At 40.4% G+C, this 17,775-nt stretch overlaps 1 protein-coding gene across 1 annotated transcript in view; it reads left to right on the forward strand.

Moving 5' to 3' along the window:
* PAPPA2 (pappalysin 2) overlaps positions 1-17,775 on the forward strand; it is a 216,731-nt gene that overhangs the window by 65,197 nt on the left and 133,759 nt on the right. Inside the window, exon 3 of the mRNA XM_070396761.1 lies at positions 13,283-13,428. Coding sequence (XP_070252862.1) covers positions 13,283-13,428 — 146 coding nt within the window. The remainder of the gene's footprint in view (positions 1-13,282; positions 13,429-17,775) is intronic.

Raw genomic sequence — 17,775 nt, forward strand, 5'->3', positions numbered from 1 at the left:
AGTGCTCTCTAGACAAACACTGGTCCTGTCCTTCTTGAGAAGAGTGGCTGGAGAGCATGTCTACCAGCCGCAGACTCTCAGAGAAGAGGAGAAGGTAGGTCAGGGACAAGACAGGAGGTGTGAGTGGGGAAGAGAGGCCAAGGAAGATGTTGCAGTGGATGTCTTCAGAATTCTTTCTTCAGCCGTTACAACACTTGCAACTTTCAGATGGATAGGAATTGTCTGGCAGCTCTCTGGAATCAAAGTTTACAAGTGATCGTGCAAAAGGCAAAGAAATTCTCCCATCAAAAGTCTCTTCGTCAGGAGGCACATGGATGGAATTTCCATGTGGAGGCTTTGGGCTTATGAGGCTCTATCCAGTGAGAGGGTGGAATGAGGAGCCAATGATGACAAGTGGGCCCTGGCCACAGGTTCAGGCAACTTCTGGGGAAGCTGTGAGCACCCTTGGAAGGGCCCAGAAAGCCTTGGAGGATTTGGATCTTCCCATCCTGTATCTCTTTAGAACCAAAGAGACTTCTGTAGTCTATGAGTCTATTCTTTAAATACTTATTTTATTATCTGGTGGTCCATTGGAATTAGTGGTTTATTAAAAAGAGTCAACTATGAGTACAGAAATGGCTGTACCTCCTAGACCTCCTAGGAGGTATGTACCTCCTAGAGTGGAACTATTTTAATTCCTTTCAGGGACTTAATATTGAGAAATATTTAGACTATCATTAGAGGCAATACTGTACCATGTTAGAGAGAGGACCCTTCTGGAATCAGAAGGGTCTCCACTGACATTATAGCTTTCCTCTAGTCACAAACACAGTACCCTCAGTATCAGTTGGAGGGATCCGGAGTGTGCTGATGTAGTACCCGGGCTTAACCAAATCTGTGGTTAGGACCAATTTTTTTTTTTAAATCATGGATAGTTGTTACCAGAAAAGTGCACAGAAAAAGAACATTCTAGCCTGAAAAAAAATTTGTGCACCTTCATGGAACCATGAGAGAGCATAATGCAGATGCAGAGCTATAAGTACTTAGTGGATTTGGAAAATCAATGTAAGAGAAATAATGGCCAGAGATGAAGCCAGATAGGTAGCAAGGGGCCATGTCATGAGGGGTTTTGAAAATGTATTAATGCATTTGGATTTCATCCCAAATGCACTGGACACCCCTGGAGTGTTGTAAGCGGGTAAATGGCTTACTCAGATTCCCATAAGGAAGAGGGAAGAAGATGGGGCAGACTGAACATAGGCTAGCCATGGACAGGCTAGCCATGGACACAGGCTAGCAATAAATATTTTGCTCAATAAACCATGAGAGAAAGTATGCTGGCTTAAAGCAGTGGCAGAGTGGACTGTGGGAGGGAGAGATTTTAGAAATATTCAATATAGAACATATTGGAGTTGGTGATCAATTGGACATGGAATTGAGAAAGAGAGGAGTTTGGGACAATTCCCTTCCAGGGTGCTGGGTACAGAGTAATGATGAGGCTTGTCTCCATGACAGGGAAACACAAGAAGTGGAAATGAAAAGGGAGGATGAGTTGAGTTTTAGACTTGTTGAGTTTGAGGTCTCCAATGTCTAGGGCAGTGATGGCGAACCTATGACATATGTGTCAGAGGTGACACGCGAACTCATTTTTTTGGTTGATTTTTCTTTGTTAATGGTATTTAAATATATAAAATAAATATCAAAAATATAAATCTTTGTTTTACTATGGTTGCAAATATCAAAAAATTTCTATATGTGACACAGCACGAGTTAAGTTAGGGTTTTCAAAATGCTGACACGCCGAGCTCAAAAGGTTCGCCATCACTGGTCTAGGGGATAATACTCAATAGACAGTTAATATACTTACCTGAAACTCAGGAGACAAATCTAAGCTAGATAGACAAATTTTTGAGTCATCACTGCAAGAAAAGCTGTAGGAATGAACATGCTCATCCAGGGGAAGTAGAGAGTGATACCTAAGAAAGCAGAGGCTGGGCCTGGGGACAGCAGTGCTTGAAAGATGGGGAGAGAGAGAAGGTCCCAGGAGAGAGATGGGAAGGGGTGTCTAGCTATAGAAGATAAAGAGGAGAATGCCGACTTACTGAAGCCAACTGAAGTGGTCAGTGATGCCAGATGCCTCAGAGAGGTCAGGAAGGTAAGGGCAGAGAGGTGTCCTGGATAGAAGAGCTGGGAGATAGTTGATGACCTTGCAGAGGACAGTTTTCCAGAGAGTGCTAAGGGTGAATGGACATCTTTATGTTTATATATAATCTAAGGATGTATACAATTTATAATTAACAGAATTTATTTTGTAACATTTATAAATTCCACATTGAGGAAAAAAGTCCTCTAGTGTATTTTGAAATTGGGAGTAACAGCAGAAGTCCTTTACTTACTTCTAAGTAGGCGTGATGACTACTGGATTTAGGAGGAGATGAGCATGGTAGTCCTTTCTCAGGAATGCCATCTAAGTGGTCCCCCTGTATCTCCCTAGTACGTGCTTTCCCATTCCCTGTTCTCCCACAGTGATATTTCACATCTTCTGAGTCTTCGCAAATTCCCGTCCCCATCACCTCACTTCCCACTCTGAGGGGACCCCTCACCTTCTATATACTGGGAAAGCAGCCTAGAGGAGCTTCCTCTTAAACTACTGCCATCACCCCTCAAAGCCATTTGCCTCCTTTCCTCCCTCCCACCCCCCTCCTATTTCCTCTATCTTCCAGGAGATTCCCAGGAAGTGGTGCCTGAGACAGGAATTTCAGTACTTGTGAGACGCTGAGGGTTCCTGTTAGCGTAAAAGGGTCAGGGACACATGACAAGGAAGAGCAAGGGGCTGACAAGCCTGTGGTCTCCGCTGGAGTCCAGCAGGGAGCTCTGGTGCCAGACTGCACTATGGATTCGGCCCCACCCTCTGTCAATCGGTCATCTGGGAGCTGCCCCTGGGAGGACACACGCATGATCTCCAGTGAGGCAGATCCTTTTTGTCCAAGGAAAATTCTTCAAAGGAAATGGCCAGCAGTGAGCTGTTAGTACCCAGTACTCATAGCAGCTGGGGCGTAGGGTACCTGCATCCCCGGGGCACCGACTGTACTGTGACCACCCTGCTGTGCAAGATGGCTCTCTTCTGTTGGGTTCTGCATTGAATTCTCTTAATTATCTCTTCCTCTCTCTTCATTTTCCTTACCTTTACTGGTGCCTTTTAAAAAACTAATTCAATAATGCTTCAGTCTCCTCTATAGAAACCTATTCCACCACCAGCACCCCCCCCCCCCCGCCCCCGGCCCTATGACTTCACTCTCTTGCTTCACTCCGAGGCTCTCATCCATGCCCATTAGCTCCTCTTCCTTGAGAGCCCTCACTCTCCAAGCCACTGCGGTCTGGTTTTTGCCTCTATGGTTTTCCTGAAACGACTTTTGTCAGAGTTACCAATTTCTCCTTGTTTCTACTTCTCTGTTCCTCTCTCACTTCAACGCCGGAAACATTCAGATGGATCCTCTCCCTGGGCTTCAGAGATGCCAACTCTTCTCTTCCGACCTTTCCATCACTGCTGCTCAGACCTCCCTGCCAATTTCTATTCCTCTGCCTACTCCTTCAAGTTGCCATCCCTCAGGGTTTGATGCTATGCCTTTTCTTCTCCCTCTAGATCCCTTTTCCTCGGTCAGACTGAGGCCTTTGAGACCTTCAGGGAAGATCACCCCTTCACTGTCCCATGATATCCAATTCAAGAGTAAATATGTTTTTAAACAAAGCCAAATTAATATTGTGTCTCTCGAGACTTTGTGATTACACAAGTGTGGATATGTTTTTGAAAATGAACTTTCTCTCTCCACCCTGGTTCCCTAAGCACATGATATTGTGTTGAGCATACCTTACTCATTCCATAGTTTATATTACCATGTGTGCGTTGTTTTTTGAATTTATATATACATGAGTCTAATAAGCATCTATAATTTTATTATCACAGATGACTTCAGGCTGCCACCCAGACCTGTTCCTTCTCCTATTTTCAATTTCAGTGAATTGTGCTACCCAGTTACTCAATTTAAAAACTCAGACATTATTTTGGACTGTTCCTCTTCCTCACCCCACCTCATCCAATTAATCACCAATTCCTATAAGTTCTATTCCTGAATATCTCTCAAATCCAGCCACAGCCCCTGACAGGCTCCTCTGCCTCCCGTTTGCACTCCTCAAATCTATTCTCCACACATTCTTAAGACAAGTCTATCTACAAGGCAAACCTCGTCATGTTCCTTCCTTGCTTTAAAGCACTCTAAACTTCTTACCATGGTTTGCAAGACCTTTCAGGATCCAGCTGCTGTTTCCCTCCTCAGCATCCTTTCCACTTCTCTCCAACTCTCAGGAACTGCATGATTTTCTTGCCCAGCCCTCTTGGCCTTTCTATTAGTAGCTCCTCCCCCCAGGCCATCTCCTCACCAGGGTAACACCTTTTCATCTGCCAGGTCTTGGGACAAATGCTGATTTTGAGATGACTCCCCTGGCACCTCTAATCCTGGTCGTGGATTCTTACCATATCTTTCATTTTCTCTACTAGAGAACCTGCTGCGTCCCAGTACCACTGCCCATTTCCTTGTACTCCTCCCTAAAGGGCCACAGAGGCCACAAGGGTAGAAGAGCTGCCCAGGCTTATTCAGCATTGTATCCTGGTTGTTCAGCACAGGGCCTGGGATTTAGTAGGTGCTCAGGAAATACTTTCTGAATTGAGTGTGTTGTCCTATCTTCTAAAGTCAAATGTAAATGATATTCAATTATTAGATTTCTTACAGAATTTGTTGACCTTCCCCTAGTTGATAGAAAGTTGAGTTCAGTTTGGTGCATGTGTATTGTCAAAAAGAACTGACTTCAGTGGTGTGTGTATGTATGATATATTACAGAAGGGATGCTTTGCTTGAAAATTGGATTTGAAGAAAACCTTTTAAAATGTTCTAAAGCAGTGGAAGAAAAACTTCAGGAGAAGAGAAAAGAAGCACACAAAAAACTGACTAAAATAGTGTATGTATTCATGGGTTTTTGCCATTAATTGGAACACATTGTGTCCGCTCCAATTACCCATGGGGACCACTCCTCTAGGGAAACGCTTCCTATTTTTAAAACATAGTAATGCTCATGGAATTACACTGCCCATTCCTACCCGGGCCTTGAGAGTTTATCATGTACAGTGTTTTTGCCAAGAACCTCCTCTGTCTTTAATCACTAAAAAAGATTTATCAAAGAGAGTGTGGTTGGGGCTTTATCTATGGGTGTATTTTTGCCTCTTGTTCTTTACCAGAGGTAGCAGGTCCTCAAGTTTGGCTCCTTCAGATGTAAATGGACCCTTGTGTTTATGGGGATTCTGCAGTTGGGCAGTGTTGGGGACGTTGGGTGGAAGGATGAATGGGGTATTCTCTGTCTCATCTTCCAGTTACAGCCCATCTTCACCATTGATACATCCAACTAATATTAAATGAGCATTTGACAATATGCAAGATATGTTTATAGTTTTAAATGAATAAAATTATATTAAGCTATGGCTGTACAGTCTAATTTTTCACTCAATAATATATTGGGCACATTTTTCTGTTTTAGTAAATGGGATAATAATAGACCTAGATAATTTTTAATGACTTTTGGTATGGATATTATATGCTTTTAATTTATCTTGCTCGATCCATTTTAAAGGTAATTTACATTATCTATATTTTGCTATTCTCTGCTATTATACTATACTATTAGAATAATATACTGTGCTATTATACTATCATGTTATTATCTATTTTTTGCTGTTATTGTTGGTACAAATTTAAAGCTCATACAATACAGGCTTACATATTATAATTATATATTATAGTCCATTGTGTTACAGACTAGACTGAATGACACTGTAATTAAGATTTAGGGGCTCATTTCAGGGTGGGATGATGTGGGCTTCACAGAAGAAATGAGATAGAAAATGGGCCTTGAATGTCAGATACAATTTTGTTAATTGTATATGTAAGGGGAGAACATAAGCAAAGCAGAGAGGCCAAAACAAAACAAAAACACAGCCAATCAACCAAATAACCTCAAAACCAAAAAGATTGAAGGCATGCTTGACATCAATGGATAAATCAATTTAGCTCAATCAGTGGCATAGTGGTGCTAGGGTAGGCTGGGGGTCAGATTAAAAGGCTTTGAGTGGCAACTTAAAGGAAATGTGAAGGATTTGATTGTGCAGACCACAGGGAACCAAGAGTGATATGTCCAAGAGAAGCACAGGATAACCAAGTACAGGTCTGTTTGTTGCAGTGCACTCTCTTTGTGACTAGAATTGAATCCTAGGGGACTAGATTTTCCCCCAGGGAGTCACACAACATTGTTGGCAACTGAAATCTATAGGCATTTCCCCCTATCAATTGGTGCTAAATCCAGAGTCCTTAATAATGTATTTTAGCAGTTGTTATTTTTGTATGCTTAAATTTAACATTTGAAACTTTTCAATTATACTTTTGAGTTTACCCCCATAATCATAGCCTTTTGAGATGTATTTGAATCTTTATTCTGCCATCCAACATATTAACTCTCTTCAATTTAGGTCATTTTTAAATTTGATAAATTTACATTGTGTGGATTCTTGCAAGACATTGATTAAATAATTCAGTTAAATCAGGGAAAATACAGAGGCCTGATCCCCTTCAGGCAGTGCCAAGATTTGATGTGAGTTGTTAGGAATCTACTATGCATTTCTCCACCTACCTCATTAAGATCTCGCCCGAGATTCATCATGTATCCTGTTGAATCAAGATATTTTTTCTCCAAGGAATCATGCCATTCCAGTAAATCCAACAAAATACCCAAAGCAACAACAAAATAAATGTGATTAATTTTGTGTGATCCCCCCCCGCCCCCCACAAGTGAGCCCACGGTAGTTCCAGTAATCACTCTTCCTTATCTAATAATAAACATTTGTCTATTTAATAATGATTGGGAATATTTCTGGGAATTGACAATTGTCTGTAGTTTCACTAATCTGTAGTTTCCAAATTTCTCTTTTTCCTCTAATGGAACTTGAAATATCTTTCAACCTTCAGCCTTTTTGCATCTCTTATTATCCACAGAATGAATGTTAATTTGTTATCAGCACCTAAATAGGTATTTTTTGGATCTTAGGGTATAATTCTATGATTCAGTTAAAAAAAATTATTGCTCTATTTCATCCATCAGCTTGAATGTATTTTCCTATACTTTTCTGCCTTGAGAAGAAAAATCAAACATTGTAAACACAGCTGGAATATAATTTTGAATCAGTCAAAATTTAGTTGAGGAAAACAAAAAGTACTGTAGCTATTTTAACCAACAAAGGAATTTAGTGGTTACAAAGGTTTTGAAGGGCTAGGATAGTAGGATTTCATTTGGGCATCTTTGAAGATCTCTCAGAACAAACTCAAAGAACTGGCCAGCAAGTGGACCCCCCGTCAGAGATAGGAAGGCAGAGTGTTGGGGTCCCAGCAGCACTGCCCTGGCTAGATTATGCACCAGCCTCTCCATACCCTCACTGCTGGTGCCTGGACACCAGGACACTCACCCAGCCATGCTGGCAGGCAGAGAGCAAACAAACAGAAGTGAGGTCTTTATCTCACTGTCACTGTCCACCTCTCACTAGAGCACAGCCGATTGGTAGAATCTCAATCACATCCAGATCCTCTGGGACAAGGGAATTGGATAAATGTAGAACTAACTTCTCTGTCCTCCAGAGCAGGGAGACACTGGAGAAGAGGGTGGGGAAGTTGTGCACAAGCCAGTTCATAGCATCTGTCTGGTTCTTTATGCTGATTTTTCAACTCGTCTTCTGCTCTTGCAGATAATTTTGTTCACATGGCTATCATTGTGCCTGTCACCTTGCACTGTAACCACCTGTTTACACAGTTATCTTCCTCACCACACCAAGCTTCTTGAAAACAATAGTCATGTCTTATACAACTTTTCATTGCCAAGGCCCAACCAACACAATGACTCACAGATTATAGGAAAACCAACTTAAGAATAGAAGAAAGAATGTGGGCTTTGGAGTGAGAGGAACTCAGGTTTAAAACTTGCCATTGAAACTTATAGGCTGTGTGATGTGGAGCAAGTGACTATCTCTGTAAGCTTTAATTTCTTATCTGTAAAATAAAATATGCTAACCTCATAGGATTGTTTTGAGTTTCATATGAGAAAATATATATGAAGCATAAAAAATGCAAAGAATGATGTTTTAAAATTTACAGTTTTTAGAATAATAAGCAAAATAGGGACTAGAATGATCCACAAGAAAAACACACACCATTAAACTCTTTGAAGTCTGCCTTTTTTGCCAAGATAAATAATTATTAAAGTGAAAATTATTAATGTGGCAATAATTTATTTGCCTCTAATAATAATAGTCATTACAATTAATCGGGGCCTAGCTATATGGCACAATCCAATTAGAAGGTGACTGATTTTTTTTTTCATTTGTGGGTAAGGGCAATTAGCAGGTTGCTAACAACTTTAACAAAAGCAGCTTTGATGGAAGTGATGCTGATGGCATCCAGGTTACAGTGGGATTAGGGTGTACATGGAAAAAAGAAATGAATGAGAGATGAGGAAATTATTCTTTCAAGAAGTTTGGGTTGAAAAAGAAAAGGAGTAAGAGGGTATTAGCTGTGATTTTTCTCAGAAACCTCATCCTATGGGACCATCAGAAAGGGAATAGAAGTAGGTAGGGAAGTAAATGTTTGAGTGTGTGTGTGACCTCAATTTTATCATCAAAGAAGGAGGCATGATCATTTACTTAAGAGACGGCAATAAGAGATTGAGCTTAGTGGGGGAGGAGGGGTAAAAGAAGAATGGTGAAGATTTCATAAAATTTTTCGAGAGGAAATGACCACAAACAAAAGTATAGACAAATAGAACTAAAGGTTAACATCAGATATAAGAAATCAATCTGAGTAAGGGTGACAATTAGAATGGAGTGCAAAGGTCAAGAAGTCAGAAAGAAGACTGTGTTTTCAGTGGCTGTTTCACTTGAGCTTCCGCAGTGATACGGGCTGGGGTGAAGGGGAGACTGTGAGCCACAGTGAAGTCCTCCATGTGTAAAGTAACCAGGAGATGGGCAATGACAGGAAGTGGAAGGTATATGGCGATGTATCACAGAGCTATTTCTTTAAAAGCAGGATTAATCTGACTGAGGGAAAATAAGAACTAAGTTTTTGGAGTTGCATGGGGCAGCTGGGAGAATGCTGGTTTGGAACTCTGGGACCTAGAACTCCCATGGTATGGGCACAGTGAAAGGGTTGGGAGAGGGAGTCAAAGACAATATTCATCATGAGGAAGAAACATAGATGAAAACGTGGGTAGTGGATGGGGGTGGGGAGAGAGCCCTTTTGTACATGTTGTGTGGAGACTGCGGTGTGCAGTAATGACAGGAAGGCTTAGATTTGACCAAAATAAAGCATCTCAGGTTTGGTGCAGGTTGTTTCTGTGAGGGAATTGGCTGAGGTTCTTGAGGGCACCTGGTTGTGTCCCAACCTGTGAGATGCAGTCAGGATCTTTCTCTGGATGAGTCTTGCTCAGCCTGGGAAGCAGAGCTGCGGGTTCCAGTTTCAGGGCATGCGTGTATCCTTTGTGTCTTGTTTTTCACATGCCAGTTTTTAATACTGGTTAAATGGTTCAGCTTCTTTCAGAAGCTCAATATCTTTTTTCCTCTTTCTAGCTTTATTATCAGATTATTTCTTTCAGTCTATAAAAGAGTTAATCAACTGAATATTAAACTAGAGCACAAAGAGGCACCTTTTCTAACCTTTTATTTTACTTGGTCAGAAACAAAGCCAGAATTGGAGTTCATTGCGTGCACTTAGATATGGTGGTGTGGCTGGGGTCAGCGATCAGGGAGCAAGGCAGGAATTAAAATGAATGCACCAATTCTGGGGGACAACAAAATAGGGTGGACTGGACACCGGGCAAGGTTTTATCCCAAACCAGTGGACCACAGTCATAATATTGGTGAGGCAAGTGTGCATCTATCAGGGGCCTGTCGGAAGTAAGAGACTGCAGCAGTGTGCACAGCCACTTGGGATGTCAGCTTCAAGGGGAACTTGTTTCTGAGGCAATTTTTGCAAAAATAAAGATGCAGCTTCACTTTGGTTGGTCTGAATCCTCAGGGAAAAGGGTGCAGAGAGTATTTCAGTCTAGTGTGTGGAGAGGATGAGGAAGGGGAGATCCCAGCAGGAATTAAGCAGATTCGTGCAGTTCATCTCTCGTTTCACATGGTCACTTTGTGACTCTTATGCTTTTTATAACATTTATGTATATTATTTTACCTTCCATGGAATAAATATTAAGTTCTTTCGGATAGCAAGTCTATCTCTTAATAAATAATTTTGGAAGCAAAATGTTAAGCTCTGAATTTATGGATCATATTCACTTTCCCCATCCTAGGTCTGAGCCAGATTCTGGCCACATTAGTGTCAAGCTAAGCTGTTTGTCCTCATTGGCTTTGATGTAAGTCCTAAAATGGCGTACCCATGCTGTAATAGGCAAACATTCTACACACAAAGCAGATACACTGGCATCTGTATTTTTACTTTCTTTGGTTTCTAGAATCATCTGGACACAAATCCTTGTTTCCAACAAAATAATACATTTTTCTATACAATTAATGACTGTTTAAACTATGTTTTGAAATATATTCTCTCTCTTGGACTTGCCGACTTCTATCTATATTTCCATGGAGTGCAGGAGTTGGAGCAACCACACCCACTTTGCCACCAGCATGACATAACCACTCTCATCTGGAAGGATACTTTATGGTTGGAGGGAGGGATGGGCAAGGAGAAGAGGGTGATGAGTAGAACCAGTTAATGGGGTTGGTGATGGAGGAAGAGGCCTGTTGGAGGATGCTCAAGGAAAATGAGTGGAACTGCTGCTGGGTTGTGGGAGGACAGAAAGTCGGTGGCTAAGACTGGTAAATGGCAGACATAAAAGCCAGAAAAACACATATAGCCCAAGTAAACCATACCAGAGACAGGCGATTTGGGAAAGTGAGGGAGGGGGAAAGAGAGAGAATTGTCAGGTTACCAACTCCTAATGTTAATGGGAGTTCTGGATAGAGACAGGGAAGGGTATGACTTTTATTCCATGGTTCCCTGCACTGCATATAGGCCATCTCTGGTTCTTCCTGCTCTTCTTTTCTTTTTCCTTTCTTTTTCTATTTCTCTTCTTTTCTCTTCTCTTGTCTCATCTCCCATCTGCCCCCTCTCTACTCCTGTCTCTTGGCCTATTGAGGCATCTCCATGTCGAATAATTATTTGATGTCATCATAGCTCCAAACCATCAATTTATCAAGACAGGAAATCGTAATTATTTTTAATAGAGGAGAAAGGGAACAAGGATGTGACTAATGTTCAAGGAAAACCAGGCAACAGTTCAAAAAACACTGTGTCTCCAGGACGGCAGCAGAAGGAATATCCCTCTGATCACATCTGGCATCAGCTCATGGAACTGGATGATTTCTTGGGGCTGAGAACTATTTTTCCAAGATATTATAACTCAATAAGAAAGTATTTTTCAAGTCCTGTTTCTCGCAAGAACCTCTAATTCTAAAGCAAAATCATTTTTGTTTTTATGTTTTATTTCTCTTCTTGGTTCTGTTCCAAAGAAAACTAAAACAATCTTTGGGCCCTGGCATCATCCCAATACCCCAAAGTTGTGGGTTTGAGCCCCTCTGGTCAGGGCACATACAGGAATCACCTAATGGATACCTAGATACCTCTCTCTCTCTCTCTCTCTCTCTCTCTCTCTCTCTCTCTCTCTCTCCAATCAATCAGTCAAATTTAAAGAAAGAAAAGCTCTTATACTACGACCAATGGTCTTAGCTCTACATATCTACACACCCTTCTCTTTTAAAAAATCTGATCTTTGTGATCTCTATTTCTTGGGTACTCCTTGGTAGTATATCCTATATAAGGTATCAATAAGTAGATGGCATCAATAGTGTGGCTGGGAGATAGAGCAAGTAAGAGAAGAAAGGTCATGCTGTCCTAACATGAGCTTCTGGGTTGGGAGATTACCAGAATAGCAACAGTGGAGCTTGATCCAACTTAGGTTGAGGGAATGTCTGTTCAGTTGAAGCTGTGATGAGAACATTCCCCTTTTTGGAGTGCAGACCATGGCCAGCCACTGTGGGAAGCATCCAGTGAGTCCTGGGGCCACTGCACTCTGGTTTCCTTGTTCCTTCTTAGAATAGCTCTTCAGTGAGAACGGTAGGCTCTGTCTGCTCGTGGTAAAGTGTTAAGTTTCACTGATGCCAGGAATATGAAGGTCTTTGACTATATATGAACTTATAAAAAGATCAAATGCTTATTTCCTTTTCTTTTTTAATGGGCCATGGGGCATGTGTCTTTAATAGACTGTTGATTCTGTAAGTGTAAACATAATATTGCCTAGTGCTTTTAAGACCATCAATAAAGATACTTGGTATCAGAAGGTAGTGTAGTAGGAGTAGAATTTCTATGATTAAGGGGCTAGAAAGAGAAAAAAATATAATTAATATTCTTTGCAGTAGCTTTATGACACCCTTCGTACCTATCACTCATTTTTTTTTTCCTCTTTCACTTTCTTTCCTAGCCACTATTTCCCTTTAAAAAAGTAATGTCTGGTTGCAGCCTGGCCGGTGTGACTCAGCATCCACCTATGAATCAGGAGGTCATGGTTTGATTCCCGGTCAGGGCATATGCCTGGGTTGCCGGCTTGATCCCCAGTGTGGGGTGTCAGGGGGGCAGCCTATCAATAATTCTCTCTCCTCATTGATGTTTATATCTCTCTCTCCCTCTCCCTTCCTCTCTGAAATCAATAAAAAAAATATTTTTAAAAAAGGAAAAAAAAATGTAATTTCTGGGAACAAGCATATACTGAGATAAAGGTTCAGTTGGTCTTCTGATCATAATAATGATCATGCAGTGTGATGCAAAGAAAGCTGGGACTGAAAGTTAGATGGCCTTTACCATGGCCTGGGATAAATCTCAGGGCAAAGAACTAGGATAAATCTCATTGGATTTATCTTGAAGAAATCATTTGGGTGTAGAGTGGGGACTTGAATATGACATCAAATACTGAGTGCTAACAATGTGGGGTATTATTGATCTTAGAATAAATATCCCAAATGTCTTCATGACAGCCTGGTCTCTGCCTCCCTGCCCTTCTAAAAGTGGCACTGGCTGGGAGTGTCTGAGTCTGAGTAGGTGTGGCTGTGCTCTTCTCTGAGTGCTGACCTCTCCGTGTGACTCTGACCCTCTCTCATGTTCTGTAGGGCCTACATGAGTGTGAAGGAACTGAAGGAGGCGCTGCAGCTCAACAGCACACACTTCCTCAATGTCTACTTTGCCAGCTCTGTGAGGGAAGACCTTGCAGGTGCTGCCACCTGGCCTTGGGATAAGGAAGCCATCAGTCACCTGGGTAAGTGAAGTGGAGACCAAATATGAATTTGTCAAAATGTTTTACTTCGGACAGGTAAGAGGTATTAGAGCAAACAGAGGGAAATACTCAGGATGTTCTAGACCAACTCTATAATCTAGATGTAAATAAGGTGATGACATGGATTAAGATTGATTCTATGTCTTGGAGGCATAACAGTTAAACCCAATGAATGAAAACCAGAGGAAGTAACAAAAGTAGAAAAAAATAAAATAGAAGGTAAACATTCATTAGAATAAAATTAACAGAACCAAAAGTTTTTTTTGGAGAGGGAGGAGAAAAGGATTGATAAACCCCTGGAAAGAAAGAAAAAAAAACCCCAACCCCAACCCTGATCAAGAAAAAAAAATATGAGAGAAGGAATGTATTACCACTATGAGGAATAAAGGAGGTAATATTCTTACATATACTTCAGACATTAATAGGCAATATGTATTTTCCACAAATGGTGTTGAAGCAATTGGACATCCGCAGGCAGAAGAAAAGGAATCTTAATATGAATTTCACACCTTGTACAGAAATTAACTCAAAATAGATCAGATATTTAAATATTTAAATATAAAAAATAAAACCATAGAACTTTAAAAGGAAACATAGGAGAAAATCGTCAGGGCAGGACTACAAGAAAGAGTGAACTTATAAATAACACCAAAAGCATAGTCCATATAAATAATAACTGATAAATTGTACTCCATCAAAATTTAAAAATTTTTTTCTGATTCTGTTTAGACAAAGAAACATCAGACTTGGAAGAAATATTTGCACATCATACATCTCACAAAAGATTTGTATCTAGAATATGTAAAGAACTCTCAAAACTCAATAGTAAAACAGACATTCCAGTTAGAAAATGGGCAAGACATGAACAAACATTTTACCAGAGAGGAAATACATATGGGAAATAAGCACATGAACAGATGTTCAATATCATTAGCCATTAGGGAGATTCAAATTGAAACCACATGAGATGTAACTACATACTTATTAGCATGGCCAAAATAAAAAACATGGGGGGATGTAAGATACAGCCCAGGGAATAGAGTCGATACTACTGGAATACATTTGCACACTGACAGGTAGCTACTAGACTTATCATGGTGATAGCATCATGAGGTATGTAAATGTCAAATTACTGTATCGGACACCTGAAACTAACAAATATTGTATGCCAACTATACTTTAATAATTTTCAAAATAATGACAGTATTAGATGCTGGTGAGGATGCAGGGACACTGGATCTCTCCTACATTGCTGGTGAAATGTAAAATGGCACAGCCACTCTGCAGAATACTTTGGCAGTTTCTTATAAAACTAAACAAACATCTACCCTATGCTCCAGCCAGTGGACTCTTGGACACTGATTGTAGAGAAATGTAAACTTATACCAAGTCAAAAGCTTTTATATCAGTTGTCCTAGCAGCTTTATTTGTAATAGCTTCAAACTGGAAATGACAAAAGTGCGTTCAGTGCTAACTTTTTACACCAACTGTAGTCCATCTATAGTACAATGGAATCCTATTCAGCAACAAGAAGGAGCAAAGGAGTCATGCGTGGAATGACTCAGATTGCTCTCAAGGGTATTATGCTGGGTGGGAAAAAATCCCCAAGGTTACCTGCTGTATGATTCCATCTATATAGTAGTTTCAAAATTTTCTGTCAGTGACAGAATTATAGAGACAGAGAACAAGTTAGTGCTTTCCAGGGGTTAGGAATGGGGTAGAGATGGGGGGCGGGGTATGAGTGTGGGTGTGACAAAAGGATAGCAGGTGGGTGATCTTAATGGTGATGGAACAGTTCAGTATCTTTTTTTTAAGTCATCATCCATAGATTTGTTTAGAGAGTCATGGAGAGGGAGAGAGGGAGGGTGAGTGGAAGGGAGAGAGAGAAGAGAGAGAAACATTGATGTGAGAGAGAAACATCAATCGGTTGCCTCCCATATGTGTCCTGACCAGGGATTGAACCCACAACCTAGGTATATGCCCTGACCAGGAATCAAACCTACCACCTTTTGGTGTATGTGATGACACTCCAACCAATTAAGTTACCAGGCCAGGGTTCAGTACCTTGATTTTGGTGGTGGTAGTTATACAAAGGTATCCCTGTGATAAAATTGTGTAGAGCTACACACACACACACACACACACACACACACACACTCACACTCACGTGTGCATGTAAGAGCTTGTGAAATCTGCATAAGATCTGTGACCTCTATGCAGAAGCAGAGTACTTGACATATAACAGGTGCTCGGTGAATGCTTAGTGAATGAAGGGATGAATGAATAAACGAGGGAAGGTATTAAATTTAAATGGTTTCCAGAATTATCTCATGAATTATTGACTCATCATGAATTGCAAAAGAAGCTGGGGATACTTACGTTTTGCTCTTAAACATTTCTACAGCCATGTCCCCCTATAGCATGATATGTAATGTCATCTTCAGAAGTAGCCTGAGCAGCTGAGAGGTCTGGTTCGATGTGAAATGGCTCCTGTTCATACTTATTTCTTCTTGTTCAATCATCACTGTGATTGAACAAAGGAATTCTTTTGACCTAAACCAGGTGTAGAACAATATAGGCAGCAGCATAACATGATAGGGGAAGACATTTAGGAGTTTCTTTTTAAAAAAACACACATATTTTTATTGATTTCAGAGAGGAAGGGAGAGGGAGAGAGAAAGATAAAAACATCAATGATGAGAATCATTGATCAGCTGCCTCCTACACGCCCCCCTGTGGGGATGGAGCCCGCAGCCCGGGGATATGCCCTGACTAGGAATCGAACCTTGACCTTCCAGTTCATAGGTTGATGCTCAACCACTGAGCCACACCAGCAGGGCTAGGATTTTCTTAATAGTCTTTTCAAGACTTGAGATTACGTGTTTGTGTCAACACATAAGACTCCTGCATTTTGAGGGTCAGCTGAGTGACCTAGCAGATAAATACTGTAGCCGAAAGTTTGAAAATTGAACCCTACTTCTGACCACCAGTGGCTTCAGTGACTATCCTAAAGACCAAGGTGATTTATGGTCCTCTTTTGCCATTAATGCCATTTCTGCCATTTAGTGTAATTTTGTACTTTTAATCCTGTTAGTAATCCAGGGCAGAATTTTTATAAGTAAATGATTGTATGAGATCCCCTAATGTTTATTGGTTTGAGTATCTTTAGCCTTAGTGCTCAACACTTATATTGAAAATATATCTTTAAAGGCAGAAAACTAATTTAAGTGGTAAATCATTTATAAACTATTAATCCCAGGCGCATGATGGTAATTCATTCACTCATTCATCCAGAACCTATTGAATCTGTTTCATGGCAATACCAGAGATAGGACAGTAAAGGAATTCACCCTAATGGTTTGCACAGCTTAACTGAGAGACAGACATGTAAACACATACGTAGGGTGCAGTGTGATGATACCGCACATGAGGTCAGGCAGGAGCCGTAGAGAAAGTGCTACGTTATGCCCATAACACCTGGGATGAGTTTCCAGAGGGGCTGAGGCTGAAGAGGAGAATTGAAAGAGCCTTGCTTGGCAGACAATGAGAGGGCATTCCAGACTGAGTAGGCTCATAGGTGCCAAGGTTTGGGCTGTTAAAAACCTGGGCATACTTAGAGATGGAATGTATTGGCTAGAACAGTGCTCTTCACATTTATTTTTGCTCTCTTGGACCCCCTAAAAGACTTTGAAAAAGCTCTGTACCCTTTACACAGTCTAAGAGTGACATCTAAACATTCAATCATATGTTTCAATAGAAGAAAATAATATAAATTCTGCTATACTATTATAAATTTTTGATATTTTAAAAATAAATTTTAAGTCTACTCTTCTAAATGTATCCTCAGTAATGTAACAATTGGATAATCACTATCATTTATTTAAAAAAATTTGTGGCCATGCACTTCTTTAACATTGGGGAACTATTCACTGATTGTTTTTCTCTTTGAATTTGTGTTTCTACTTCATTTCTCCTATAGAACTTAATATTAATGGGGCATATACATGCTTATTTTTTTAAAGTCTCAGTTGGTCACCCATTGCTCTGCTAAAAACATATTTTGAATAAAACAGTTTTTTTTGCATTAATACTTCTTTACACTAAACTTTTAAATGTTGATACAATGGTATATTTGCATGTGGTTGTAGGATTAATACAAATAGATTTCACCAATCCTTTACCCTTTTTCCTCAATGGTAGCATCTAACAAAACTGTGGTACAACAACACAAATAACATATTCACATCAATACTGATTATAAGTTCTAAATTGTTGAAAATTTCTCCTCAATTGAGCTGGTTTTGGAACCGGTTACTTGTCCAAAATTGA

Source organism: Myotis yumanensis, unplaced genomic scaffold (genome assembly GCF_028538775.1).
Source record: "Myotis yumanensis isolate MYYU_CA2020_CCGP unplaced genomic scaffold, mMyoYum1.0.hap1 SCAF_17, whole genome shotgun sequence".
Taxonomy (NCBI): Eukaryota; Metazoa; Chordata; class Mammalia; order Chiroptera; family Vespertilionidae; genus Myotis; species Myotis yumanensis.